Source organism: Salvelinus sp. IW2-2015, unplaced genomic scaffold (genome assembly GCF_002910315.2).
Source record: "Salvelinus sp. IW2-2015 unplaced genomic scaffold, ASM291031v2 Un_scaffold959, whole genome shotgun sequence".
In the NCBI taxonomy this organism is placed as follows: Eukaryota; Metazoa; Chordata; class Actinopteri; order Salmoniformes; family Salmonidae; genus Salvelinus; species Salvelinus sp. IW2-2015.
The window spans coordinates 227694-252343 of NW_019942663.1; the positions used below are offsets into that span (position 1 = coordinate 227694).

Sequence of the window (24650 nt, forward strand, 5' to 3'; positions counted from 1 at the left end):
TTTTGGTGAACAATCCTTATATTTCATGTATTTCATTAAACGAGGCGTTTAACCGGATCAAGGTTGGACCATGAGGGAACGACAAGATGAAAACCTCTGGGAATGGGTATAGGGGAAAAGACAGATAAGAACTTATGATCCGTGGTGGAAAGTACTTAAGTAAAAATACTTTAACGTACTACTTAAGTCATTTTTGGGGGTATCTGTACATTACTATTTATATTTTTGAGAACTTTTACTTCACTACATTCCTAAAGAACATGATGTACTTTTAACTCCATATATTTTCCCTGACACCGAAAAGTATTCCTTAGATTTGGAATGCTTAGCAGGACAGAAATGGTCCAATTCAGGCATGTATCAAGAGAACATCCCTGATCAACTCTACTGCCTCTTGTGAAATGGTGAGGTTGGACCCAGGTGCAGAGAAGAAGAGACCAGACGAGGAATCAGTGGTTAGTGATAAACATAAATACTTTACTGATAAACAGTAGCCGCAGGATCAGAGTACACTGGAAAAAACAACATTAAGTCTCAAAAACTCAGTCAGGAAACAACCGCACACGGTAAACAATTCAAGCTTCTGCAAAGGAAACCAGAAAACACACATAATGAGTAATAGGACACACCTGAGACTCATTCATGTCTCTAGGATGGTCTCTGCCGCCCTCTGGTGACAGGTAGAACCATGACACCTCGGATCTGGTGACTCACTAAACACAAGTGCTTGGTTTCTGAATGGTGTCTGAGTGTTGGATATGCCTCTGCCTATCCGTAAATGTAAAAAACAAAAACAATCTGGTTAGTTTAATATGAGGAATTAGAAATTATTTAAACTTTTACTTTTGACACTTAAGTACATTTTTAGAATTACATGTACTTGAGTATATTTAAAACCAAATACTTTTAGATATTTAATCAAGTAGTATTTTACTGAGTGACTTTCACTTTTACTTGAGTCATTTCCTATTAAGGTATCTTGATTTTTACTCAAGTATGACAATTGGGTACTTTTCCCACCACTGCTTATGAGAAAGACATATCTTGCACGCACAGCCACTCAATGATGGAGAGGCATATTAGTTTATAAGACTTTTTGGGCAAATGTAATATATTGTAATCGACTGAGTGTAGAAATTCTCACCAGGTTTCTGAAATGTCATTGGAATAGCGAGAGCTGCAGTATCAGCACCCTCAGACACAACCCTGTGTTGAAGAGGACATTATTATGACATTATGACAAGAAATCATGGCCAGCACAGTGTCTCTATCTGTATTAGTGAAGAAACTATAACATTTAAAGTTGTTACCAAACCAACTAGCCAACCTGTGAGTATGTATACTCTTGCAAAGGGTTCTAGGCATGGCTAGTTGTTCCATACACTTGAGTGGACCAGGTGTTGGCTGCATGTGCTTACTTACTGGGCTCAAGGGTAAGCTCTGTCCTAACTCTCTCGTCGGCAAGCCTAATGTTCCAGTTGATGAAAAAAATGTATAATGTATAGCAAAAGAAAGGGGAATGACATACCACAAACATATCACATGTGGGAAGACCATTTAGGGACGAGTTGATACTACGTCCACCTCTCACTCTGCAATCACCAATCCTGCCAATCCAATCCTGCCAATCCTCCACACCTGTAAGCCGTACCTCAGTTATCAATCCTTGCTGGGCGCAGGCTGCTGCCCCCAAAGGAATAGGACGTGGTAGTGTACTGTCTAGCTATGACCTGTAAACACTTACTACCTCCATCCCAAATAAAGTGCATTTGAAACCCACTGTAGTTGAATTAATTGCTGTTATGACTATGTCATAAATAGATGCAGGATCCTGCTGTAGAGTAGAACCCCGACTCTTGTTGCTGAATCTATCAGTGCCTGTAGAAAGTTGACACCCTCTTGAACTTTTTTCACATTTTGTTGCTTTAAGTGAAAAAGTGTAAGTGAAAATATTTAATTGTATTTTTTTTTTTTTTCATTGATCTACACAAAAATCTCCATAATGTCAAAGCAAAAAAGAAAATTCTGCACATTTTTTGTAATTAATAAAACAAGTAAATAACTCAAATAATAGGGGTTTTGAATGGCATACCTAGAACATCGGTAAGGTCCCTCCGTCAAGTATTGATTTTCCAGCACGGCTTAAACTACAAAGACCAGGGAGCTTTTCGAAAGCTTCAAAGAAGGGAAGTGATTGGTAGATATGTAACAATAACAAATCAGACATTGAATACATCTTAAAGCATTGGCAAGTTAATAATTATGCTGTGGGTGATGTGTTAAACGACCCAGACACAACAAGGATGCAGTCGTACTTCTTAACTGAGCTGCAGGACAGACCGATGGAAACTGCTTAGGGATGTCACCAAGAGTGGTGGTTTAGGTTAGGGCCATGATTTGGGGAAGGCTTTAAACAAAATATGACATGCCCACGCATCATCCGTTTTCATAGTATTTTGCATGGGGATCTTAGGCTTCTGTGTGACTGCTCAGCCATGGAAACCCATTTCATGAAGCTCCCGACAAACAGTTCTTGTGCTGACATTGCTTTCAGAGGCAGTTTGGAACTCGGTAGTGAGTGTTGCAACCGAGGACAGCCAATCTTTACACGCTAGGCGCTTCAGCACTCGGCTGTCAAGTTCTGTGAGCTTGTGTAGCCTACCACTGCGGCTGAGCCATTGTTGCTCCTAGACGTTTCCACTTCACAATAAAAGCACTTACAGTTGACCGGGGCAGCTCTAGCAGGGCAGAAATTTGAAGGTTGGAAAGGTGGCATCCTATGACAGTGCCACATTGAAAGTCACTGAGCTCTTCAGTAAGAACATTCTAATGCCAATGTTTGTCTATGGAGATTGCATGGCTGTGTGCCCTCGATTTTATACACCTGTCAGCAACAGGTGTGGCTGAAATAGCCGAATCCACTAATTTGAAGGGGTGTCCACATATGTTTGTAAATATAGTGTATATATTTTGCGTTTAATGTGTATTTTAAATTGGAAAAGAGATGTTAGGGGTGTGTACATGAGGCGAAGTCAGGTGCAGGAGAGCAGAGTGTAGTAAACAGGCACACTTTAATTCCGGTCCAAAAACGACAGCACATAAAAACATAAACGTGCCAAAAACACGGAACAAAAGTATGGCGCCTGACAATATCCACATAACAATAAACAATTATACACAAAGACATCGAGGGGCACAGAGGACTAAATACACGCAGTGTGATTATGGAATGAAAACCAGGTGTGTATAGAACAAGACAAAACAAATGGACATATGAAAAATGGAGCGGCGATGGCTAATGGAGCGGCGATGACATCGATCGCCGAACGCCGCCCGAACAAGGAGAGGAGCCGACTTCGGCGGAAGTCGTGACAAGACACCTACGTCTCCATATGTCTTCACTGTAAAAATAATCGTTAAATTAACTAAACATGGAAAGAAAGATAACTACTCTTTTTCAGGGACTCACAAGGCTCATTTGAATGTACTGATGCACCAGCAAAAATAATCTGATTGGTAAAGTTATAGTTTTGACTTAAATATGCTTTAAAATCTATGGCGAGACTTGAAAATGGTTGTCTAGCCATGATCCCCAACACCTTGACAGAGCTTGAAGAATTTTGAAAAGAATAATAGGGAAATAATGCACAATACAGGTGTGCAAAGCTCTTATATGAGGCTTACCCAAGAAGACTCACAGCTGTAATCGCTGAGAAATATGTATTGACTCAAGAGGTGAGTACTTATCTAACCAAGATACATTAGTGTTAAATTTGTCATTAGTCAAAAAAATACAAGGAAAATATTTTCCACTTTGACATTAGAGTATTTTCTGTAGATCGTTGACAAAAAGTGACAAATTAATTTTAATCCCACTTTGTAACACAATCAATTGTGAAGAAATCCAAGGGAGGTGTAGACTTTCTATAGGCACTGTAAAGTGGCAGTAAAGAAAGACCGGTGAGCTTCGGACCTACGTTGGAGCAGTTTGATTATTTTAGTACTACAATATATTCCCCACCAGAAAAGACAGACATTGTAGAAATATACAAATGCAATCTGAGTGGGTGGTTGAGAGCTACTTTATGAATTATATTATTCATTTCATGTATTAATAATCATATTTAATATTGCTCAATTTATTTTTAAAGCCTGGGGGAGAAGGATACATGTATTGTTTGTATAATATAACAAAATGGTAGCTATGATTATTATTTGTGTATAATTTGCAAAATTAAATGTTGTTTTGTCCACATAATACTTCAAGAAATTACATTTTATAAGCCCATGTGGGCTAGGCACCAGTATTGGTGTATCTCACCAGAGGTGATAGTGATATATAGAAGTAAAATAAATTTGTTCCAGAGTGCATCCTTCAATTCTGAGATTGTGAAATCAAAATCCTCTTTGGCTTTATATTTGTATACTCTACTGTATTTGTACTTTACGAACGATAACGTGATAGTGGGAACAACTTTGTTCTCCTTCTGTTTTCTCCCTCTATTTTTCCAGTCAGTCATTTCATTTTCTCCTCACAAACAAAACGTCTCCGACTTATTCATTTACCAAACACATGAACTCAATATCCTGGTTAGTTTGCTTTTACAACACTTGATGTGCACATCAGCTGAGTGTACAGTATGTATGATTATCATGGCTGGGGGATGCTAGCCAGTATCCAAGGAACATGAGCCAGAAAGAGTGGGGCCACTCTCCTGTTCAAGTAAATTAGTCAGAAGCCAGAAGAGGAGTACAATATCATTTCCTCTTGCGTTTCCTATTTAACACTGCCAAGTTTACCCATACGAGTCTAAGCCCTGTCTAAGCCAGGTAGGGGGGGTTGTACTAAGCAATATGGAATTGTTTTAAGAAGGTCATATCAAGGATCATTTAGCTATTTGATTTTTAATTTTAAGATCCCTTGACTTACCCTCCCCCCCAAAAAATTGATGAAAAAAAAAGTGGGGCCTTACTGATATTAGCCCATAAATGAATAAGAGATTCACAACGTGGAACAATAGATACTCCCCAACAAAAATCTAACAGTCTCTGTCCTATATCTGGGAGATATGAGAAAGATCAGGAAAAATGTGTTATTTAAAAATATATATATATATTTTTTTTACACGTATTTAACCCCTCATTTTTGGCAGTAAACAGTCTCCATATATACTGCACTTCCATACATTTTTTCAACTGGTACCGGGGGACCTTCAGACGAGTCTTGTAAGGCCTGTGGGRGTCCTAGTGTACCACAACCGACATGTACACGTTCGTGAAAGTCCTTTGCACAGATGGGTCATATTATTGTGTATCCCAAACTGCTCAGATGCTACGGACAGAAGTTTGCAAATCAGCTGTTCTGACTTCATACGAGTCCCAATAGACGATTTAGTGAGAAGACCGATTTTCGGGATGTCTCATGGTCTCACAAACAATGGTCTAGCTCTGTCAACTTTCACCGGAGATGCAGAAGTGTGACACAGGCGGATGAGGTGGATTGAGACGCATCCAATGCAAAAAAATATATACAGTATATCTCTAGCTTAATTTAGGGCTAGGCGTCCAAACTTCCGTTGAAAGTGGAGGGCACGCAATTTAAATAAATAATCCCAAAAATTATGGATATTAAACATTTAGGTACAGTTGAAGTGGGAAGTTTACATACACTTAGGTTGGAGTCATTAACTCGTTTTTCAACCACCACACAAATTTCTTGTTAACAAACTAGAGTTTTGGCAAGTCGGTTAGGACATCTACTTTGTGCATGACAAAAGTAATTTTTCCAACAATTGTTTACAGACAGATCATTTCACTTATATTTCACCGTATCACAATTCCAGTTGGTCAGATGTTTACATACACTAAATTGACTATGCCTTTAAACAGCTTGAAAATTCCAGAAAATTATGTCATGGCTTTAGAAGCTTCCGATAGGCTAATTGCATCATTTGAGTCAATAGGAGATGTACCTGTGGATGAATTTCAAGGCCTACCTTCAAACTCAGTGCCTCTTTGCTTGACATCAAAAGAAATCAGCCAAGACCTCAGAAAATAAATTGTAGACCTCCACAAGTCTGGTTCATCATTGGGAGCAATTTCCAAACGCCTGAAGGTACCACGTTCATCTGTCCAAACAATAGTATGCAAGTATAAACACTATGGGACGACACAGCCGCCATGCCGCTCAGGAAGGAGACGCGTTCTGTCTCCTAGAGATGAACATACTTTGGTGCAAAAGGTGCATTTCAATCCCAGAACAACAGCAAAGGACCCTATGAAGATGCTGGAGGAAACAGGTACAAAAGTATCTTTATCCACAGTAAAACGAGTCCTATATCGACATAACCTGAAAGGCTGCTCAGCTAGGAAGAAGCCACTGCTCCAAAACCGCCTTAAAAAAGGCAGAACTGAAAAAGCGTGTGCGAGCAAGGAGTCCGACAAACCTGACTCAGTTACACCAGCTCTGTCAGGAGGAATGGGCCAACATTCACCCACCTTATTGTGGGAAGCTTGTGGAAGGCTATCCAAAACATTTGACCCAAGTTAAACAATTTAAAGGCAATGCTACCATATACTAATTGTGTGTATGTAAACTTTTGACCCACTGGGAATGTGATGAAAGAAGTAAAAGCTGAAAAAAATCATTCCCTTTACTATTATTCTGATATTTCACATTCTTAAAATAAAGTGGTGATTCTAACTGACCTAAAACAGGGAATCTTTACTTGGATTAAATGTCAGGAATTGTAAAAAAAAAAACATTGTTTAAATGTATTTGGCTAAGGTGCATGTAAACTTCCGATTTCAACTGTACATAAGTGTATTATATCGGTTGAAAGCTTAAATTCTTGTTAATCTAACTGCACTGTCTGATTTACAGTAGCTATTATAGCGAAAACATGCCATGCGATTGTTTGAGGACGGCGCCCCACATRGAAATATTTTTCCACCGGCACAGTTTTCATAAATTCACAAATAGCGATTAAATATTCACTTGCTTTTTGAAAATCTTCCTCTGATTTGTCATCCAAAGGGTCCCAGCTATAACATGTAGTGTCGTTTTGTTAGATAAAATCCTTCTTTATATACCAAAAAGTCTGTTTAGTTGGCGCCATCGAGGAATCCGAAGATCTACCCTTAAAATTTGTTTCAACAAGTCAAAATAAATGTTTATTTACTCCTCAGATAGCCTAAAATGTAATCAAACTATAATATTTCTTACAGAAAGAAGTATGTTCAATAGGAAACGGATTTTTAGCAGGTGCGTCCTGTCTTCATGGCTCAACCAAACAAATTTCCAAGACTGTGTACCTGTACTAAAACWGAAATTTCTTATTCGTTTTGGAAGTTACAAGCCTGAAACATTAAACATAGACTGTTGACACCCTGTGGAAGCCATAGGAATTGCATCCAGGGAGCTAATTGTCAGTATGACCTTAAACTTGCCATTCTAAGAGGATGGTCTCTCTCTCCCCCCAAAAATCTGGTTTGTTTTTCTTTGGATTTTCTCCTACCATATCTATTGCATTATATTCTCCTACATTATTTTAACATTTCTACCAACTTCAAAGCATGTTCTTTCCAATGGTACCAATTATATGCATATCCTAACTTCAGGGGCTGAGCAACAGGCGGTTTACTTTGGGCACGTCATTCAGGCGGAAATTGAGAAAAAGGGGCATAGCTTTAAGAAGTTTTAAACTAACAGATTTTTATGGGGATTCTTTAAATTATGCTAATTCGATTCTCACAGGGGCGAGGATATCGACCTTAGGGGGTAGTAGGGACCCGTTTACCACTGCACCAAAAGTTAGAATGAAGACAATATCAGGATTTTTCTCACACAAAATTAGTAATGGGAAAACACTAATACTAGTAATTTCAGGACACCAGGGCCATGGTCACCTAACTCTGCTGTAGAGTACACACTCAAAAAATAGATTAAAGTTTTTTATGCTTATTTAATTATTCACAAGGCAACAAGTATATAACAAATGTTTTAAAGCTGTTAGGCCATCATCAAACAATAGACCACTGAGTTGAGGTGTTGTTCTGGATTTATTTTAAAGTATGTTGTGTCAGCTGACCTGTAAAATTATGTCCACAATTTGCAGTATCTTCAATGTCAATGTGTACCTGTAGACTATGGCAACAGCACTGTGGTTTTTATAAAGTCATTACTGTATACAATATCAGGATGTTTAACGAATGTTATGTACACAATGTCAATCATTCAGAATTCAATAATTTTGTAGACAGACACTTTTATTAACAAAAATCTTACAGCATGTAGAAAACTATACATTGTTGTGAAATCAAATCACATCAAAGTATTTTTTTATGTGCACACTATACAGCGTACTGTACACAGCACGACAAAATGCTTATTAACAAGCTCTCCTTTCAAACAGCACAACATTTATAAAATATTCAATAAAAAAATAAGTGAAAAAACAGATTAAGAACACTATCTCAATACAAATAAGTAGAGAGAAAAGAAAAGACCCGCACACTGCTCTTGCTAGTATCACTGCTTTTTATTAAGCTTTACGTGTCGGCCTCACGGCCATCGTCAGAGCTTTAGACCCAATATAAGGTGAAGGTAAAGAGGTCATCTGAATAGAAGAGCACTGTTACGTAAAACAAATGTAATTTATGTATTTTTGTCAAGCTCCGATACGTAAAAGCTTAATAAAGTGCAGTGATACTAGCAAGAGCAGTGTGCTGGTTTCTTATTTTTTCCTCATCTTATTCAACTGTTACCACGCACCTGCAACAAAGATAGATGTACGAGTTCCTTTTGAATAACAATAAGTAGGAAAACACAAAAGAACACTCGTATGAAATTAGTAAGTAATATGACTATAATGACACAGATAATTACATTGATAGAAGCGACAATCTATCTGCACTATTAAAGCTGAAATACCCCCCCCCCAAAAAAAGATTATGACACAAGCCTAGTTTTACCACATACCTCTGCACATTGGATAAATCGTTTTGTCGGACCAACGTCCCATAGACATCTACATGTCCTTTCACTATTTACAGGAGTTCAGCTATCCAGAATCGTGCTACACTGAGGCTGAACAAGGATTGTTCCACTGCACCAGGGTACAGAGAGGGATAAAAACAGAGATGCTTTCAAATCTACCGCATTTCACAAAATCATCCCATGTTTGCTCCATGCATCAAGTATATCACCCTGTAAAATAAAGTACATTTTGTACATGATCTCTGTTTTCTTTATCTTTACATTAGTAAACGTTGCATTAGACAATGGATAAAACAGATGACTCWATCACAATGACATGTGAGGTTGAATTGGTGAGAGATGATGCCTATCTCTTTTGGTTTTGTTGCTCAGACTTGCTGTAACGAGTCTGATTTTTCTGGGCCAGTAGTCCCTATATGATCTATTAATGTATAGCCTACCTCATGTATTGCCAAAGTTAAGGAGCAGGGAGGCTGAAACTTGGCCTCAAGTGGATCTTCCAGCAAGACAATTACCCCTAGCACCTGTCTCTTATACACATCTAGATGTGTATAAGAGACAGGTGTAAAGGTGGTGATTGACTCCGCTGACCTCAACATTATGCAATGGCCATCTCAGTCTCTGGACTTGAACCCCGATTGAAAACCTGTGGTTTGAATTGAAGAGGGCATTCCATAAGAGCAAATAAAGGATATCAATGATCTGGAAAGWTTCTGAATGGAGGAAATACAAATATTTTAGGATAAGGCTCAGTGCCATTATCCTCGCAGTAGGACGATGCTGGAGTATTGAATACAGGGGTGGCAATAATTTTTACCCCTATCTTTTTTAGATTTTTTTTGTATTACAAAAATCAACTTCTCTGAGCAATTGTATTAGTATAAAATATAATTTTCACTTTTTTAGCATTCAATTTGGCTCAGTATTTGCACTTTATTTGTATACAGACTTTTTTGCCCATCTTTATCAAAATATTGACATATATTTTAACATTGATACAACTGAGTGGTATTGATTKGGATTTCAAGTAACATTTTCAATTGACATTTGTAAGTGTTTAATTGTATGTGTGCGTTTAAATGTATGTCTTACAATCTTTTGTGAGTGTCTCAGTTATAATGAGCTTTTAGAGGAAACGGAGGGCCGATTACACCCCATTCACATCAATGGGGAACCTCTGTGTCCACATCACTAACAACCTATCATGGTCCAAACACACCAACACAGTCATGAGGAGGGCACGACAACGCCTCTTCCACCTCGGGAGGCCGAAATAATTTGGCATGGGCCCTCAGATCCTCAAAAAGGTATACAGCTGCACCATTGAGCGCATCTTGACTGGCTGCATCACCGCTTGGTAKGGCAACTGCTTGGCATCCGACCACAACGCGCTACAGAGGGTAGTGTGGATATCCTAGTACATCACTGGGGCCGAGCTCCCTGCCATCCAGGACCTCTATACCAGGCGGTGTCAGAGAAAGGCTCTAAAAATTGTCAAAAGACTCCGGCTACCCAAGTCATCGACTATTCTCTCTGCTACCGCACGGCGAGCAGTACCGGAGTGTCAAGTCTGGGACCAAAAGGTTCCTGAACAACTTCTACCTCCAAGCCGTAAGACTGCTGAACAGTTAATCAAATAGCTTCCCGGACTATTTGCATTGACCACCTTTTTTATGCTCTGACTCTCTTGCACAGGCTCTATGCACACTCACTGGACTCTACCTACACACACTACAACACGTACACAAACACACACATGCTTATTGATCCCACACACACAAACTCCTTCACACTCTTCAAATATACTGCTGCTACTCTGTTTATTATCTATCCTGATTGCCTAGTAATTTTTACCCCTACCTACATGTACATACTGTATTACCTCAATTACCTAAACTACATCCTACCCCTGCACATTGACTCGGTACCGGTACTCATTGTATATAGCCTCATTATTGTTGTTTTACTGTGTAAATATTTTTAATTTTTTTGCTAATTGTTTTCTTTTTAACTCTGCTTTGTTGGCAAAGGGCTCATGAGTAAAAATGTCATGGTATAGTCTACACCTGTTGCATTCGACGCATGTGACAAATAAAATTGGATTTGATTAAACTGACAATTTTTTGTTCAGTAATATCTAACATGATTATTATTATGGGAAGTTTGCACCTTTGTCATCTACAATCATTTAATTGCTAAGGGAACTTGGTCGAATCCAGGGCTAAACACAGCAAAGAACGTGTTAGAGTCAGATGACACGTCAGCAAAACTGTACAGACGTACTTCCGAATCAGCATCATAAAAGGAAAGAATCTGTCTGTCACAATCTAACAACACTCCCAGTGTTTCAAGGTGTTCATTTCCAGATAATGGAGTTGGAGGGTCTGTAGAGACACAATAACCTTTTCCTTTTTTATAGCGAAGAACCCAGAAACCATTCCCGGGGTTTAAGGGAACAATAGCCTTATTAATCTGGSCTGCGTCGGCGGTGGTTACCCCGACATACCATGTCTGTTTACACTTTGAATCCACCACCACTTCCCAGTATATCTGTCCTGAGCTGAATGTGTTCTCACTAAGGACAAAATGAGCTTTGGAAGCATGATCTCCTTTTTCACAATGAACCATCTTTTTTTCTGCAAGACACCGCCTGTGAAGAGTGAGCAGTCAGTGGGTCCAAAGTGATGTCCACTAAGAGAAGAGAACAGGATTTAATTCATACATTCACTTACATGGTTAGTCATTGGATTGTGTTAGCATGCTACACATAGCACGTGTAGTAATTTAACAATATATGCAGTGCCTTCAGAATATATGCAGTGCCTTCACACCCCTTGACTTTTTCCACATGTGTTACAGCCTATGTAAAGTAGATTCAATTGAAATGTTTTGTCACTGGTTTACACACAATACCCCATAATGTCACAGTAGAATTATGTTTTTTGACATGTTTACAAATTAATAAAAAATGAAAAGCTGATCTGTCTTGAGTATTTGACTCAATACCCTTTGTTATGSCAAGCCTAAATAAGTTCAGGAGTAAACATTTGCAAGTCACATAAGTTGCATGGATTTTTGAATGACTACCTCATCTCTGTACCCCACACATACAATTATCTGTAAGGTCCTTCAGTCAAGCAGTGGATTTCACACACAGATTCTACCACAAAGACCACGGCGGCTTTCCAATTCACCTATACAGGCATCCTTCCTAACTCAGTTTCCCAGGAGGAAGGAAACAGCTCATGGATGTCACCATAAGGCCAATGGTGACTTTAAAACAGTTCAAGTTTAATGGCTGTGATAGGAGAAAACTGGGGATGGCACAACAACATTTTAGTTACTCCACAATATTAACATAATTGACAGAGTGAAACCTGTACACTATATAAAATATTCCAAAACATCCATCATGTTTGCAACAATGCACTGAAGTAATACTGCAAAATAATAAGACAAAGCAATTAACTTTTTTTCATGAATACAAAGTGTTAGATTTGAGACAAATCCAATACATTACTGAGTACCACTTCATATTTTCAAGCATAGTGGTCGATGCATCATGTTATAGGGACTCTCGTAATAATTGAGGACTGGGGTTTTTCAGGATAAAAAAGAAACGGAATGGAGCTAAGCACAGGCAAAATCCTAGAGGAAAACCTGGGTCTGTTTTCCACCAGACACTGGGAGATGAATTCACCTTTCAGCAGGACAATAGCCAAAAACACAAGGCCAAATCTACACTGGAGTTGCTTACAAAGAAGACAGTGACTGGCCGAGTAAGTGGTTTTGACTTAAATCTGCCTGAAAACCGATGGCAAGACTTGACAATGGTTGTCTAGCAATGAACAACAACACATTTGACTGAGGTTGAAGAATTTTGAAGAGTAATGTGAAAATATTGTACAATCCAGATGTGCAAAGCGCTTAGAGACTTACCCATTAAGACTTACAACTGTAATCGCTGCCAAAGGTGATTCTAACATGTGTTGACTCAGGGCTGTGAATACTTACACTATACAGTATATACAAAAGTAGGTAGTCACCCCTTCAAATTAGTGGATTCGGCTATTTCAGCCACATTCGTTGCTGACAGGTGTATAAAATCGAGCACACAGCCATGCAATATCCATAGACAAACACTGGTAGTAGAATGGCCATGGTGAAGAGCTCAGCGACTTTCAACGTGGCACCGTTGTAGGATGCCACCTTTCCAACAAGTCAGTTTGTAAAATATCTGCCCTACTAGAGCTGCCCCTGTCAACTGTAAGTGCGGTTATTGTGAAGTGAAATGACTAGGAGCAACGCTGGCTCAGCCGCGACGTGGTAGGCCACACAAGCTCACAGAAAAGGACAGCCGAGTGCTGAAGCGTGTAGCGTAAAAATCTGTAGTCGGCTGCAACACTCACTACTGAGTTCCAAGCTGACTCTGGAAGCAACGTCAGCACAAGAACTGTTCGTCGGGAGCTTCATGAAATGAAATRTAAGATCACRATGCGCAATGCCAACTGTCGGCTGGAGAGGTGTAAASCTCGCAGCCATTGGACTCTGGAYCTGTGGAAACGCATTCTCTGGAGTGATGAATCACGCTTCACCATCTGGCAGTCCGACGGACAAATCTGGGTTTGGCGGATGCCAGGACAACGTTACCTTTCCCAATGCATATTGCCAACTGTAGTTTGGTGGAGGAGGAATAATGGTCTGTGGCTGTTTTTCATGGTTCGGGCTAGGCRGCTTAGATCCAGTGAAGGGTAAACTAAACGCTTCAATATACAATGACATTCTAGACYATTCTGTGCTTCCAATTTTGTGGCAACAGTTTGGGGAAGGCTCTTTCCTGTTTCAGCATGACAATGCCACAGTGCACAAAGTGATGTCTATACAGAGATCYGTGTGGAAGAACTTGACTGGCTTGCACAGAGCTCTGACCTCAACCCCATTGAACACCTTTGGGATTAATTGGAATTCCGAATGCGAGCAAGGCCTAATTGCCCAACATCAGTGCCCGACCTCACAAATGTTGCTAAAAGGAAATKGGCCGCCACAGCAATGTTACAACATCTAGTGGAAAGCCTTCCCAGAYGAGTGGAGGCTGTTATAGCAGCAAAGGGGGGACCAACTCCATTTTAATGCCCATGTGTTTGGATTMAGATTTTTGTATGTCCACATACTTTTGATCATGTCGTGTATGTACTAAATTACATATTTTTGTATTTCATTTTCAATACATTTGCAAAAACATTTGAAAACAGGTTTTCACTTTGTCATAATGGGGTAATGTGTGTAGATGGGTAAGAAAAACATATATGTAATCCATTGTAAAATCATGCTGTAACACAACAAAATGTGGAATAAAGGAATTAGTAATTATGTCTCCCCACTTCTAAACCAAAGTAACAAACCTGAATGACTGTGTATAAGGTGAAAGACTTGTCTTTTCCGACTACCTCTGATTTTGCAAATAAATACTTTGTTGAGGGAAAATGGACTTGATATGATTGTACTWTGTTGGTGTCTCACCTAGCMATCTTAAGATGAATGCACTAATTGTAAGTCGCTCTGGATAAGAGTTTCTGCTAAATAAATATAATTAACATCACAATATTACAAAATTATAAGTATATAAATAAGACTACAATAATTAATTTAAGGTTTGTACAGATTTTCCATTTACCTTTTGGGAATGATTCTCTCAGTGCAGTTTGCGTAGCACTTTCTGCCCAGAATGAAACATTATTGACTTTATTGGGATGTACCATTATTTTATTCCTGAGTGTTGTTCAATTAATGCTACTAAAAAACTGTGAATGATTTTGCATGTACTGTATGTTTGATTAATACATTTTCAAAAGAAGAGAGAAATGTTTTTTTTGTAAAAAATAATTTACCTTTCAGGAAGAATTCTGTCTGTGTTGCTTTTTCCCTATAAGTTTTCTTTACACCTTCTGTCCAGAATGAAACAGATGATTAATAAAATGRATTTACTGGCAAATGTAGTTCAATATTTTACCTTTATTTAACTAGGCAAGTCAGTTAAGAACAAKWTCTTATTTTCAATGACGGCCGTTCTGCCGACAGATTTGTACCTTGTCAGCTCAGGGWTTTCGAACTTGCAACCTTTCGGTTACTAGCCCAACGCTCTAACCACTAGGCTACCCTGCCACCACTTTTCAAGGTTTAATATGAATGCATTTCAACTCTACTTACCTTCAAGAAGATTTGCCTCTTCTATTTAATTAAAAACAAAAAAGTTATGAAAGTTATGTTATTATGATGTGTAGAAATACAACAAATAGACTTGTAGGAATAATGAATTCATACCTGCTGGCCTCTCATTAGGCTCTGTTTCACCTGAAATCCAATGACACACGAATATCAAGATATTGTACATAATAAAACAGTGTTCTCATGTTTCCAGTGTCAGACATAACCATCTTTACATGAATAGACAACACACAGTACCCTCTGCATTGTCATTTTTCTCTGATGTTGACAACCTGATAAACCCTGTGAGAAGGGGAAAAAGGAGATAGTCAAATAAAACCAAAATAATACAATAGAGATGGGTAGTGAATGCTTGATCCCTACAATAGTATTTGAAATGTTCAAATGCAACACTTGTGGATGAAATTATAATAAAAACTGACCAAAATATAAATGTAAAAACATGTATGGTCATCCTGAGTGATTTCAGAAAGCAGTGGGTGCTCTGCTGTACATAGTTAACTCACCTTGGTGTATGATTCTGTGTATTTGGGGAAATGTAAATACTATGATCAGGGAAATTAGCTGAGTATTTCCCTTGGGCTCAGAGCACCCTGAAAAGCAGAGCCTAAATGKCAAGRACAAATACTATCATTCACACTTTATGTTTATGAGTTCTCCTATCACTAATTAGTATCATAGCTGGATTTTTCATGACTTGATTTAATTTCAACAAATCAGATGTGCACACCGTTAAATATTGGGAGTACAAAATGTCTCCTTACATGTGTACTCGGAAATATGCCCAGGCCTAGTCCCTAATTTTGAATATTGGTATTGGGGAAGCTCTGGATTTTCCAGCTTGATGTGAGATTGTTCATCAACCTGAAAATTGTCTATGTGCCTGGAGAAACTGTAATCTATAGTTCAGTTCCCGTTAAACAGCCACTACAAATTTCAGCTAACTTTATCTACTGCTAGCTAACAAGCAATGGATGTGAAAGGGCAATTGTGAAATGTTTTTTAATGGCCAAATCAACTGAAATCAGCTATATTGGTTTGATGTTAATATAAGATCATTAGGCTTTTTTTTTAAGTACATTGCTCATTTGCCCCCATCACTTGTTTGTTAGCTAGTGGCGGCTAAAGTTAGCTGAATTCTTTCAATTTCATGCCCAAATCAACCTGATGACAGAGATTGTGTAGCTCAACGGCATGGTGTTGAAGTTGAAGTCGGCCATTGAATTTAAAAAATGCAATCTTGTTAATATACCTGTTTTTTTGTTCCAGGTGAAGAGTCCAATTAGAGTACAGATTACTAGTAGATTGACGAACAGTAATGTCATGAAGGCACCAAGGCTCCAATGTCCTGTAGAAAGGATGGATAAACCACTTCAACTTTAAGAGAACACACAGTGCCTTGCATAAGTATTTACACCCTTAGACTTTTTATTATTTTACAACATGGAATTACATTTCATTTAATTGTAAAAAAGTAATAAAAATAAACATTTGTAATTGTTACCATCTTCAAAAAATACTCTAATGTCTGAGAGGGGGGTGAAAACTTTTGTACTTAAAAGAATAATAATTTAGAACCGACTGAAAGAGTTCAATATATTAAATAGATATTAAATGTTAAGGTATTGATAACCTTTTCTGAGACATTCACCTTCCATTGGAGCTCTTGGCATGATTCTGCTCTCTCTCTTCTCCCCAGACAGAGAGACTGTACAGGAGAGCCAATCTGAGTCTGAGGGAGAATACAGCAGCCAGCTACTGACACTCACCAAGCCCTGAGGATCTGAAACAGAAAGAGAGGCAGGTATACACACAACCATTTATTATAATGGGAAAGATACATATTCTCAGATACAGGCACAGTTGCAGATAGCCTTCTTCAGACTGATTTGGCATGTGTAGTGATTCTACAAGTAATTACCAGTGGTGTTGAGTACTTGTTCATTTCTGATCTCTGTACCCTCTTTGTTTCTCCAGGTGAGTGTAGGTTGTGGTGACCAGCCCTCTGATGAACAGGTAACGTTCACCTGACCTCCTCCTCTTGCTTCAGCTACAGAGAGAACTGGTTCACTACCTGTTACTAATGGACAGATAAAAGGGGAGGGTGAGGACAAGCTATGATCATAGATTATTGGAATAGACTATTGTATCTCATGCATCACATTTACCTGTAAATTATAATTTAAAAAAAGATACAAGATAATTTCTGCTACAATATTGTGAGTATTACGCAGGATTGAGTCAATGGCATTTGAATTTCAGTCAATTCAGGAAGTACAGTGAAATTCCTATTCTCTTCAATTAGGAAKATTTGGAATTGGAATTTGGTTTACATTCTGGAAATGAATTGGAATTGACCCAAACCCTGGTGTTACAGTATTTTTGGGGAAGTTGTAGTTTTGTGGACAGAACAAAAATGRCATCCCATGTTGAAGTGGTAGTTCACCCAAATTACAAAATGACACATTGGTTTCCTTACCCTGAAATCTGTGTATGGACAKGCTAAGAAGGCAATCCATGCTTCGGTTTTGTATACCTGGCCACTGTCATAAAATGCAAACTCTTTAGCAGTTATGGCCTATTAACCAATGCAAGTGAAGGAAACCAATCTGTAATTTGGGTGAACTATCCATTAAACTGTCCCCAATTACTTACCATTCACTGTGAGGAGTACAATGGCCTTTTCATACCACCTTTCACTGCTAACATAGCACACATACTCCCCCCTGTCTTCCAGTGTGACCCTCTCCAGTGTCAGGGACACGTTCCCTCTCTCCAGCCCCCCAGTTAGAGACACCCTGCCCCTGTACCGGGGGTCCACAGGGGCCTCCTGGATCTTGTGATCTTTGTACAACAAGGCAGTTGAGTCAAAGTCTTTGGCCCTATACCAGCGCACCTCCAATGGCTCCGCATTGAAGAGAGGTGAAAGTTCACAAGATAAAGAAACGGAGGAGTTCAACCAGGTGAAGATTGGACCGTGTGGGACCGACAAGGTGAAGATTTCTGGGGTAAGAGAGAGAGAGTGTGTGAGCGAGAGAGAGAGACTAATTTTCTTACTCAAGGAAATTGAAGATTKATATTTTTTATTTCTGAATTTGAGACAGCTATGTTGAGAAAATAGGATATTTTGCAGAAAACTAATAGCATATGCTCACCAGGACTTTGAACTATGATGGGAACGGTGAGAGATGCCAGTATCATCACCCTCAAAGACAAACCTGTGTTGAAGATCAGTGTGACGACATTATAATCATAACAGGGTATGCTGGAGTAAGGAGTGGAGTAAGGAATCATGTCATCTCTATTCATGGAATTTCTATCTGCAATATGAGTAAGTCTTTTAAGCGTGTTAACCCTTGCAAGGCTGCTGGCCCAGACGGCATCCCTAGCCACATCCTCAGAGCATGCGCAGACCAGCTGGCTGGAGAGTTTACGGACATATTCAATCTCTCCCTATCCCAGTCTGCTGTCCCCACTTGCTTCAAGATGTCCATCATTGTTCCTGTACCCAAGAAAGCAAAGGTAACTGAACTAAATGGCTATTGCTTCTTAGCACTCACGTCTGTCATCATGAAGTGCTTTGAGAGGCTAGTTAAGGATCATGTCACCTCTACCTTACCGGACACCCTAGACCCACTTCAATTTGCTTACCGCKCAAATAGAGCCACAGACGATGCAATCGCCATCGCACTGCACGCTGCCCTATCCCATCTGGACAAGAGGAATACCTATGTAAGAATGCTGTTCATTGACTATAGCTCAGAATTCAACACCATAGTACTCTCCAACCTCATCATTAAGCTTGGGGCCCTGGGTCTGAACCCCACCCTGTGCAACTGCATCCTGGCTTTCCTGACGGGCCGCCCCCCAGGTGGTGAAGGTAAGAAATAACACCTCCACTTTGCTGATACTCAACACAGGGGTCTCACAAGGGTGCGTGCTCAGCCCTCTCCTGTACTCTTTTTTCACCCATGACTGCATGGCCATGCACGCCTCCAACTCAATCATCAAGTTTGCAGATGACACAACAGTAATAGGCCTGATTACCAACAATGACGAGACAGCCTACAGGGAGGAGGTGAGGGCCCTGGGAGAGTGGTGCCAGGAAAATAACCTCTCACTCAACGTCAACAAAACAGGGGCAAACTACCTGCCCTCCAGGACACCTACAGCCCCAGATGTCACAAGAAGACCAAAAAGATAAATCAAGGACATCAACCACCTGAGGCACGGCCTGTTCACCCCCCTATCATCCAGAAGGCGAGGTCAGGACAGGTGCATCAAAGCTGGGACAGAGAGACTGAAAAACAGCTTCTATCTCAAGGCCATCAGACTGTTAAATAACCATCACTAGCCGTCTTCCATCCGGTTACGCAACCCTGCACCTTAGAGGCTCCTGCCCTATATCCATAGACTTGAAATCACTGGCCACTTTAATAATGGAAAACTAGTCACTTTAACAATGTTTAAATAATGTTTACATACTGCTTTACTCATCTCATATGTATATACTCTATTCTATTCTGCTGTATTTTAGTCAAGGCCACATTGCTCGATTTATATATTATTTTACTTTTATGTACAGTACGAGTCAAAAGTTTACAGACCTACTCATTCCAGGGTTTTTCTTTATTTTTACTATTTTCTACATTGTATCATAATAGTGAATACATCAAAACTATGAAATAACACATATTGAATCATGTAGTAACCAAAAAAGTGTTAAATCAAAATATGAATTTTAATATTCTTGCAAGTAGCCACCCTTTGCCTTGATGACAGCTTTGCACACTCAGAATTCTCAACCAGCTTCACCTGGAATGCTTTTCCAACAGTCTTGAAGGAGTTCCCACATATGCTGAGAACTTGTTTGCTGCTTTTCCTTCACTCTGCGGTCCAACTCATCCCAAACCATCTCAATTGGGTTGAGGTCGGGTGATTGTGGAGGCCAGGTCATCTGATGAAYCACTCATCACTCTCCTTCTTGGTAAAATAGCCCTTACACAGCCTGGAGGTGTGTTGGATTATTATTTGTTTTTCAACAGGACAATGACCTGTTGAAAAACCAATAATAATCCCAGTAAGCGCAAACCAGGTGGGACGGTGATTCGCTGCAGAATGCTGTGGTAGTCTTGATTTTTTATTTTTTATAAATCACTGACAGTGTCACCAGCAAAGCTCACCCACACCATCACGCCTCCTCCTCCATGCTTCACAGTGGGAACCACACATGCAGAGTTCATCCATTCACCTACTCTGCGTCTCAAAAGACACGGTGGTTGGAACCAGAAATCTCAAATTTGGACTCCTCAGACCAAATGACAGATTTCCACCAGTCTAATGTCCATTGCTCGTTTTCTTGGCCCAAGCACGTCTCTTCTTATTGGTGTCCTTTTGTAGTGGTTTCTTTGAAGCAATTCGACCATGAAGGCCTGATTCACGCAGTCTCCTCTGGACAGTTGATGTTGACATGTGTCTGTTAGTTGAACTCTGAAGAATTTATTTGGGCTGCAATTTCTGAGGCTGGTACTATAATGAACTTAACCCCTGCCAGTTTCATCATAGTGCTTGATAGTTTGTGACTGCACTTCAAAGTTCTTGAAATGTTCCATATTGACTGACCTTCATGTCTAAAGTAATGATGGACTGTCATTTCTCTTTGCTTATTTGAGCTGTTCTTTCCATAATATTGATTTGTCTTTTACCAAATAGGGCTATATTCTGTATATCACCCCTACCCTGTCACAACATAACTGATTGGCTAAACACATTAAGGAAATAAATTCCACAAACTAACTTTTACACAAGGCACACATGTTAATTTAAATGCATTACAGGTGACTACCTCATGAAGCTGGTTGAGAGAATGCCAAGATCGTGCAAAGCTGTCATCAAGGCAAAGGGAGGCTACTTTGAAGAATCTCAAATATATTTTGATTTGTTTAACACTTTTTTGGTTACTACATGAATCCATATGTGTTATTTCATAGTTTTGATGTATTCACTATGTAGAAAACAGAAAAAAACAAAGAGAAACCTGTCCAAACTTTTGACTGGTACTGTATATTTTTGTGAATTTTTAGATACTACTGCACTGTTGGAGCTAGGAACACAAGCATTGCTACACCCTATGCTAAATATGTGTATGTGACCATTACAATTTGATTTGATTTGTTGCACCCTGAAAGTACGTGACTGGTAATTTGGGGATACATCCCTATCCACATTGTGTCTCAAAACAAAAACTGTTGGTTCAGCCAAAACATCATATTCATCCAGCCAATGTGCAGCAAGGACAACAATTAACATACAGTTGAAGTCYGAAGTTTACATTCACCTTAGCCAAATAGCCAAATACATTTAAACTCAGTTTTTTACAATTCCTGACATTTAATCCTCGTATAAATTCCCTGTTTTAGGTCAGCTAGGATCACCACTTTATTTTAAGAATGTGAAATGTCAGAATAATAGTAGAGAGAATGATTTGTCAGCTTTTATTTCTTTCATCATGTAACGGTTCTCCTCCTCCTCTTCATCCGAAGAGGAGCATGGATTGAACCAAGACGCAGCGTTGGAATAAGACATGATATTTATTTAAACCAAAAACAGACGAAGACGAAAAAACGAACTATACTTGAATTAACTCACAAAATAACAAAACGAATGTAGACAGACCTGGACGTAAGAACTTACATGAAACACGAAGAACGCACGAACAGGGAAATGACTACATAAATTAACGAACGTACAAACAAACCGAAACAGTCCCGTATGGTGCAACATAGACAGACACTGACACAGGAGACAACCACCCACAAACAAACAGTGTGAACAGCTAACCTATATATGGTTCTCAATCAGAAGACAACGTCAAACACCTGTCTCTGATTGAGAACCATATAAGGCTGATTACAATAGACCTAAACATAGAAACACAAAACATAGAAATGCCCACTCACACTCACGCCCTGACCGACTAACACATACAAAACAACAGAAAATAGGTCAGGAACGTGACACATCACATTCCCAGTGGGTCAGAAGTTTACATACACTCAATTAGTATTTGGTAGAATTGCCTTTAAATTGTCTAACTTGGGTCAAATGTTTCAGATAGCCTTCCACAAGCTTCCCACAATAAGTTGGGTGAATTTTGGCCCATTCCTCCTGACAGAGCTGGTGTAACTGAGTCAGGTTTGTGGGCCTCCTTGCTCGCACACGCTTTTTCAGTTCTGCCCACAAATGATGTATAGGATTTAAGGTCAGGGCTTTGTGATGGCCACTCCAAAACCTTGACTTTGTTGTCCTTAAGCCATTTTGCCACATCTTTGGAAGTATGCTTSGGGTCATTGTCCATTTGGAAGACCCATTTGCGACCAAGCTTTAACTTCCTGACTGATGTCTTGAGATGATGCTTCAATATAGCCACAWTTTTCCATCTTCATGATGCCATCTATTTTGTGAAGTGCACCAGTCCCTCCTGCAGCAAAGCACTCCCACAACATGATGCTGCCACCGCGCTTCACGGTTGGGATGGTGTTCTTCGGCTTGCAAGCATCCCCCTTTTTCCTCCGAACATAATGGTCATTATGGCCAAACAATTCTATTTTTGTTTCATCAGACCAGAGGACATTTTTCCAAAAAGTACGATCTTTGTGCAGTTGCAAGTTGTAGTCTGGCTTTTTTATGGCAGTTTTGGAGCAGTGGCCTCTTCCTTGCTGACCAGCCTTTCAGGTTATGTCGATTTAGGACTCGTTTTTACTGTGGATATAGATACTTTTGAACCTGTGTCTCCTTCCTGAGCGGTATGGCGGTTGCATGGTCCCATAGTGTTTATACTTGCGTACTATTGTTTGTACAGATGAATGTGGTATCTTCAGGCATTTGGAAATTGCTCCAAAAGATGAACCAGACTTGTGGAGGTCTACCATTTTTTTTCTGAGGTCTTGGCTGATTTCTTTTGATTTTCCCATGACGTCAAGCAAAGAGGCACTGAGTTTGAAAGTAGGCCTTGAAATACATCCACAGGTACACCTCCAATTGACTCAAATAACGTCAATTAGCCTATCAGAAGCTTCTAAAGCCATGACATCAATTTCTGGAATTTTCCAAGCTGTTTAAAGGCACAGTCAACTTAGTGTGTGTAAACTTCTGATGCAGTGAATTATAAGTGAATTAATCTGTCTGTAAACAATTGTTGGAAAAATGACACGTGTCATGCACAGAGTAGATGTCCTAACCGACTTGCCAAAACTATAGTTTGTTAACAAGACATTTGTGGAGTGGTTGAAAAACGAGTTTTAATGACTCCAACCTAAGTGCATGTAAACTTCCGACTTCAACTGTAGATCACATGCGATGCTGAACTTTGCACCTTCAGTGCAGAACTTGTGACAGTGTAATTAAATTGTACTACTGCTACTGTATCTTGTGAAGGGAAGTTTAAAAAAGTACAGAATGAAAGATATTGCAGAAAAATACATCTAGCCTTGACTGATCCTGCTTGGATGAATGCGCAAGTAAATGCTGATTAACCCTCCATAAGAATTATTCTTATTCTACAGRAGGAAGTTTAGCCTTTTTTGTAAATATACAAATAACTCACTAAGTCAATCAATAGAACATCAAAACATGTCTTTGTAAATAACATTAAACCAATGGGAGGAGAGGAYGATAAAGGATGGTGAAGTACAGAAGATACAACATGCTTCAAACAAAGGCCGTTGCTATATGGTGAAATTCATTTCTACCTGAACGCATCATTCTTCTTCAATTTCAAGTTGTCGTAACATGCATTTCCAGCTGTTGCGACATCAAACCTCCGTGGCTTTGGAATGCACTGATATTCCTATAGATTCATGACCAGCTAGCATATCACACCGTATTTGAGTTCTGCTCTGTAGGAGAGAATGAAGATAGAACAGTTTATCCACTCCCATCTGTCTACTCCCTCTGTTTATTGTATTGTCTTAACGTATAGTCATGTGACAGGGCAAAGGCTTTGAATTGATTGTAGAAACACTATGGATGTTATGTTGTTTGTAAAAACAACAAGTAACACCTACTTCTTAGGTCATTCTTCCAGTGTAGTTATATTAGGAATAGTGAACTACACTCATAGAAAAAAAAGGTGCCATCTAAAACCTGAAAGAGTTCTTGAAGATCCCTTTTTGCTTGCAAGTAGAACTAATTTAGTTCCATGTAGAACCCTTTACACAGAGGGTTCTACATGGAACCCCAAAAAGTTCTACCTGGAACCAAAAAGGGGTCTACCTGGAACCAAAAAGGATTCTCCTATGGGGACAACTGAAGAACCTTTTTGGTCCTGTGTAGCTCAGTTGGTAGAGCATGGTGCTTACAAGGCCAGGGTTGTGGGTTCGATTCCCATGGGGGACCAGTATGATATAAAAATATATATATTATGAAA

The 24650-nt window shown here is 39.4% G+C and overlaps 1 protein-coding gene across 2 annotated transcripts; it reads right to left on the reverse strand.

Moving 5' to 3' along the window:
* Positions 1 to 9571: 9571 nt before the first annotated feature.
* Positions 9572 to 24139, reverse strand: LOC112069268 (butyrophilin subfamily 1 member A1-like). 2 transcript variants are annotated; one of them, XM_024136567.2, is made up of 12 exons: positions 23974 to 24139; positions 18379 to 18441; positions 17879 to 18226; positions 17145 to 17303; positions 16875 to 17006; positions 16476 to 16571; positions 15461 to 15505; positions 15320 to 15349; positions 15206 to 15226; positions 14887 to 14943; positions 14673 to 14714; positions 9572 to 11689 (listed from the first exon to the last, which is right to left on the reverse strand). In XM_024136567.2, the coding sequence occupies exons 1-12, from the start codon at positions 23984 to 23986 to the stop codon at positions 11613 to 11615; spliced, it is 1083 nt and encodes a 360-aa protein (XP_023992335.1). In that variant the 5' UTR covers positions 23987 to 24139; the 3' UTR covers positions 9572 to 11612. The 2 variants fall into 2 exon arrangements, with proteins under 2 accessions (XP_023992335.1, XP_023992337.1); XM_024136569.2 differs by lacking the exon at positions 14673 to 14714.
* Positions 24140 to 24650: the final 511 nt, after the last annotated feature.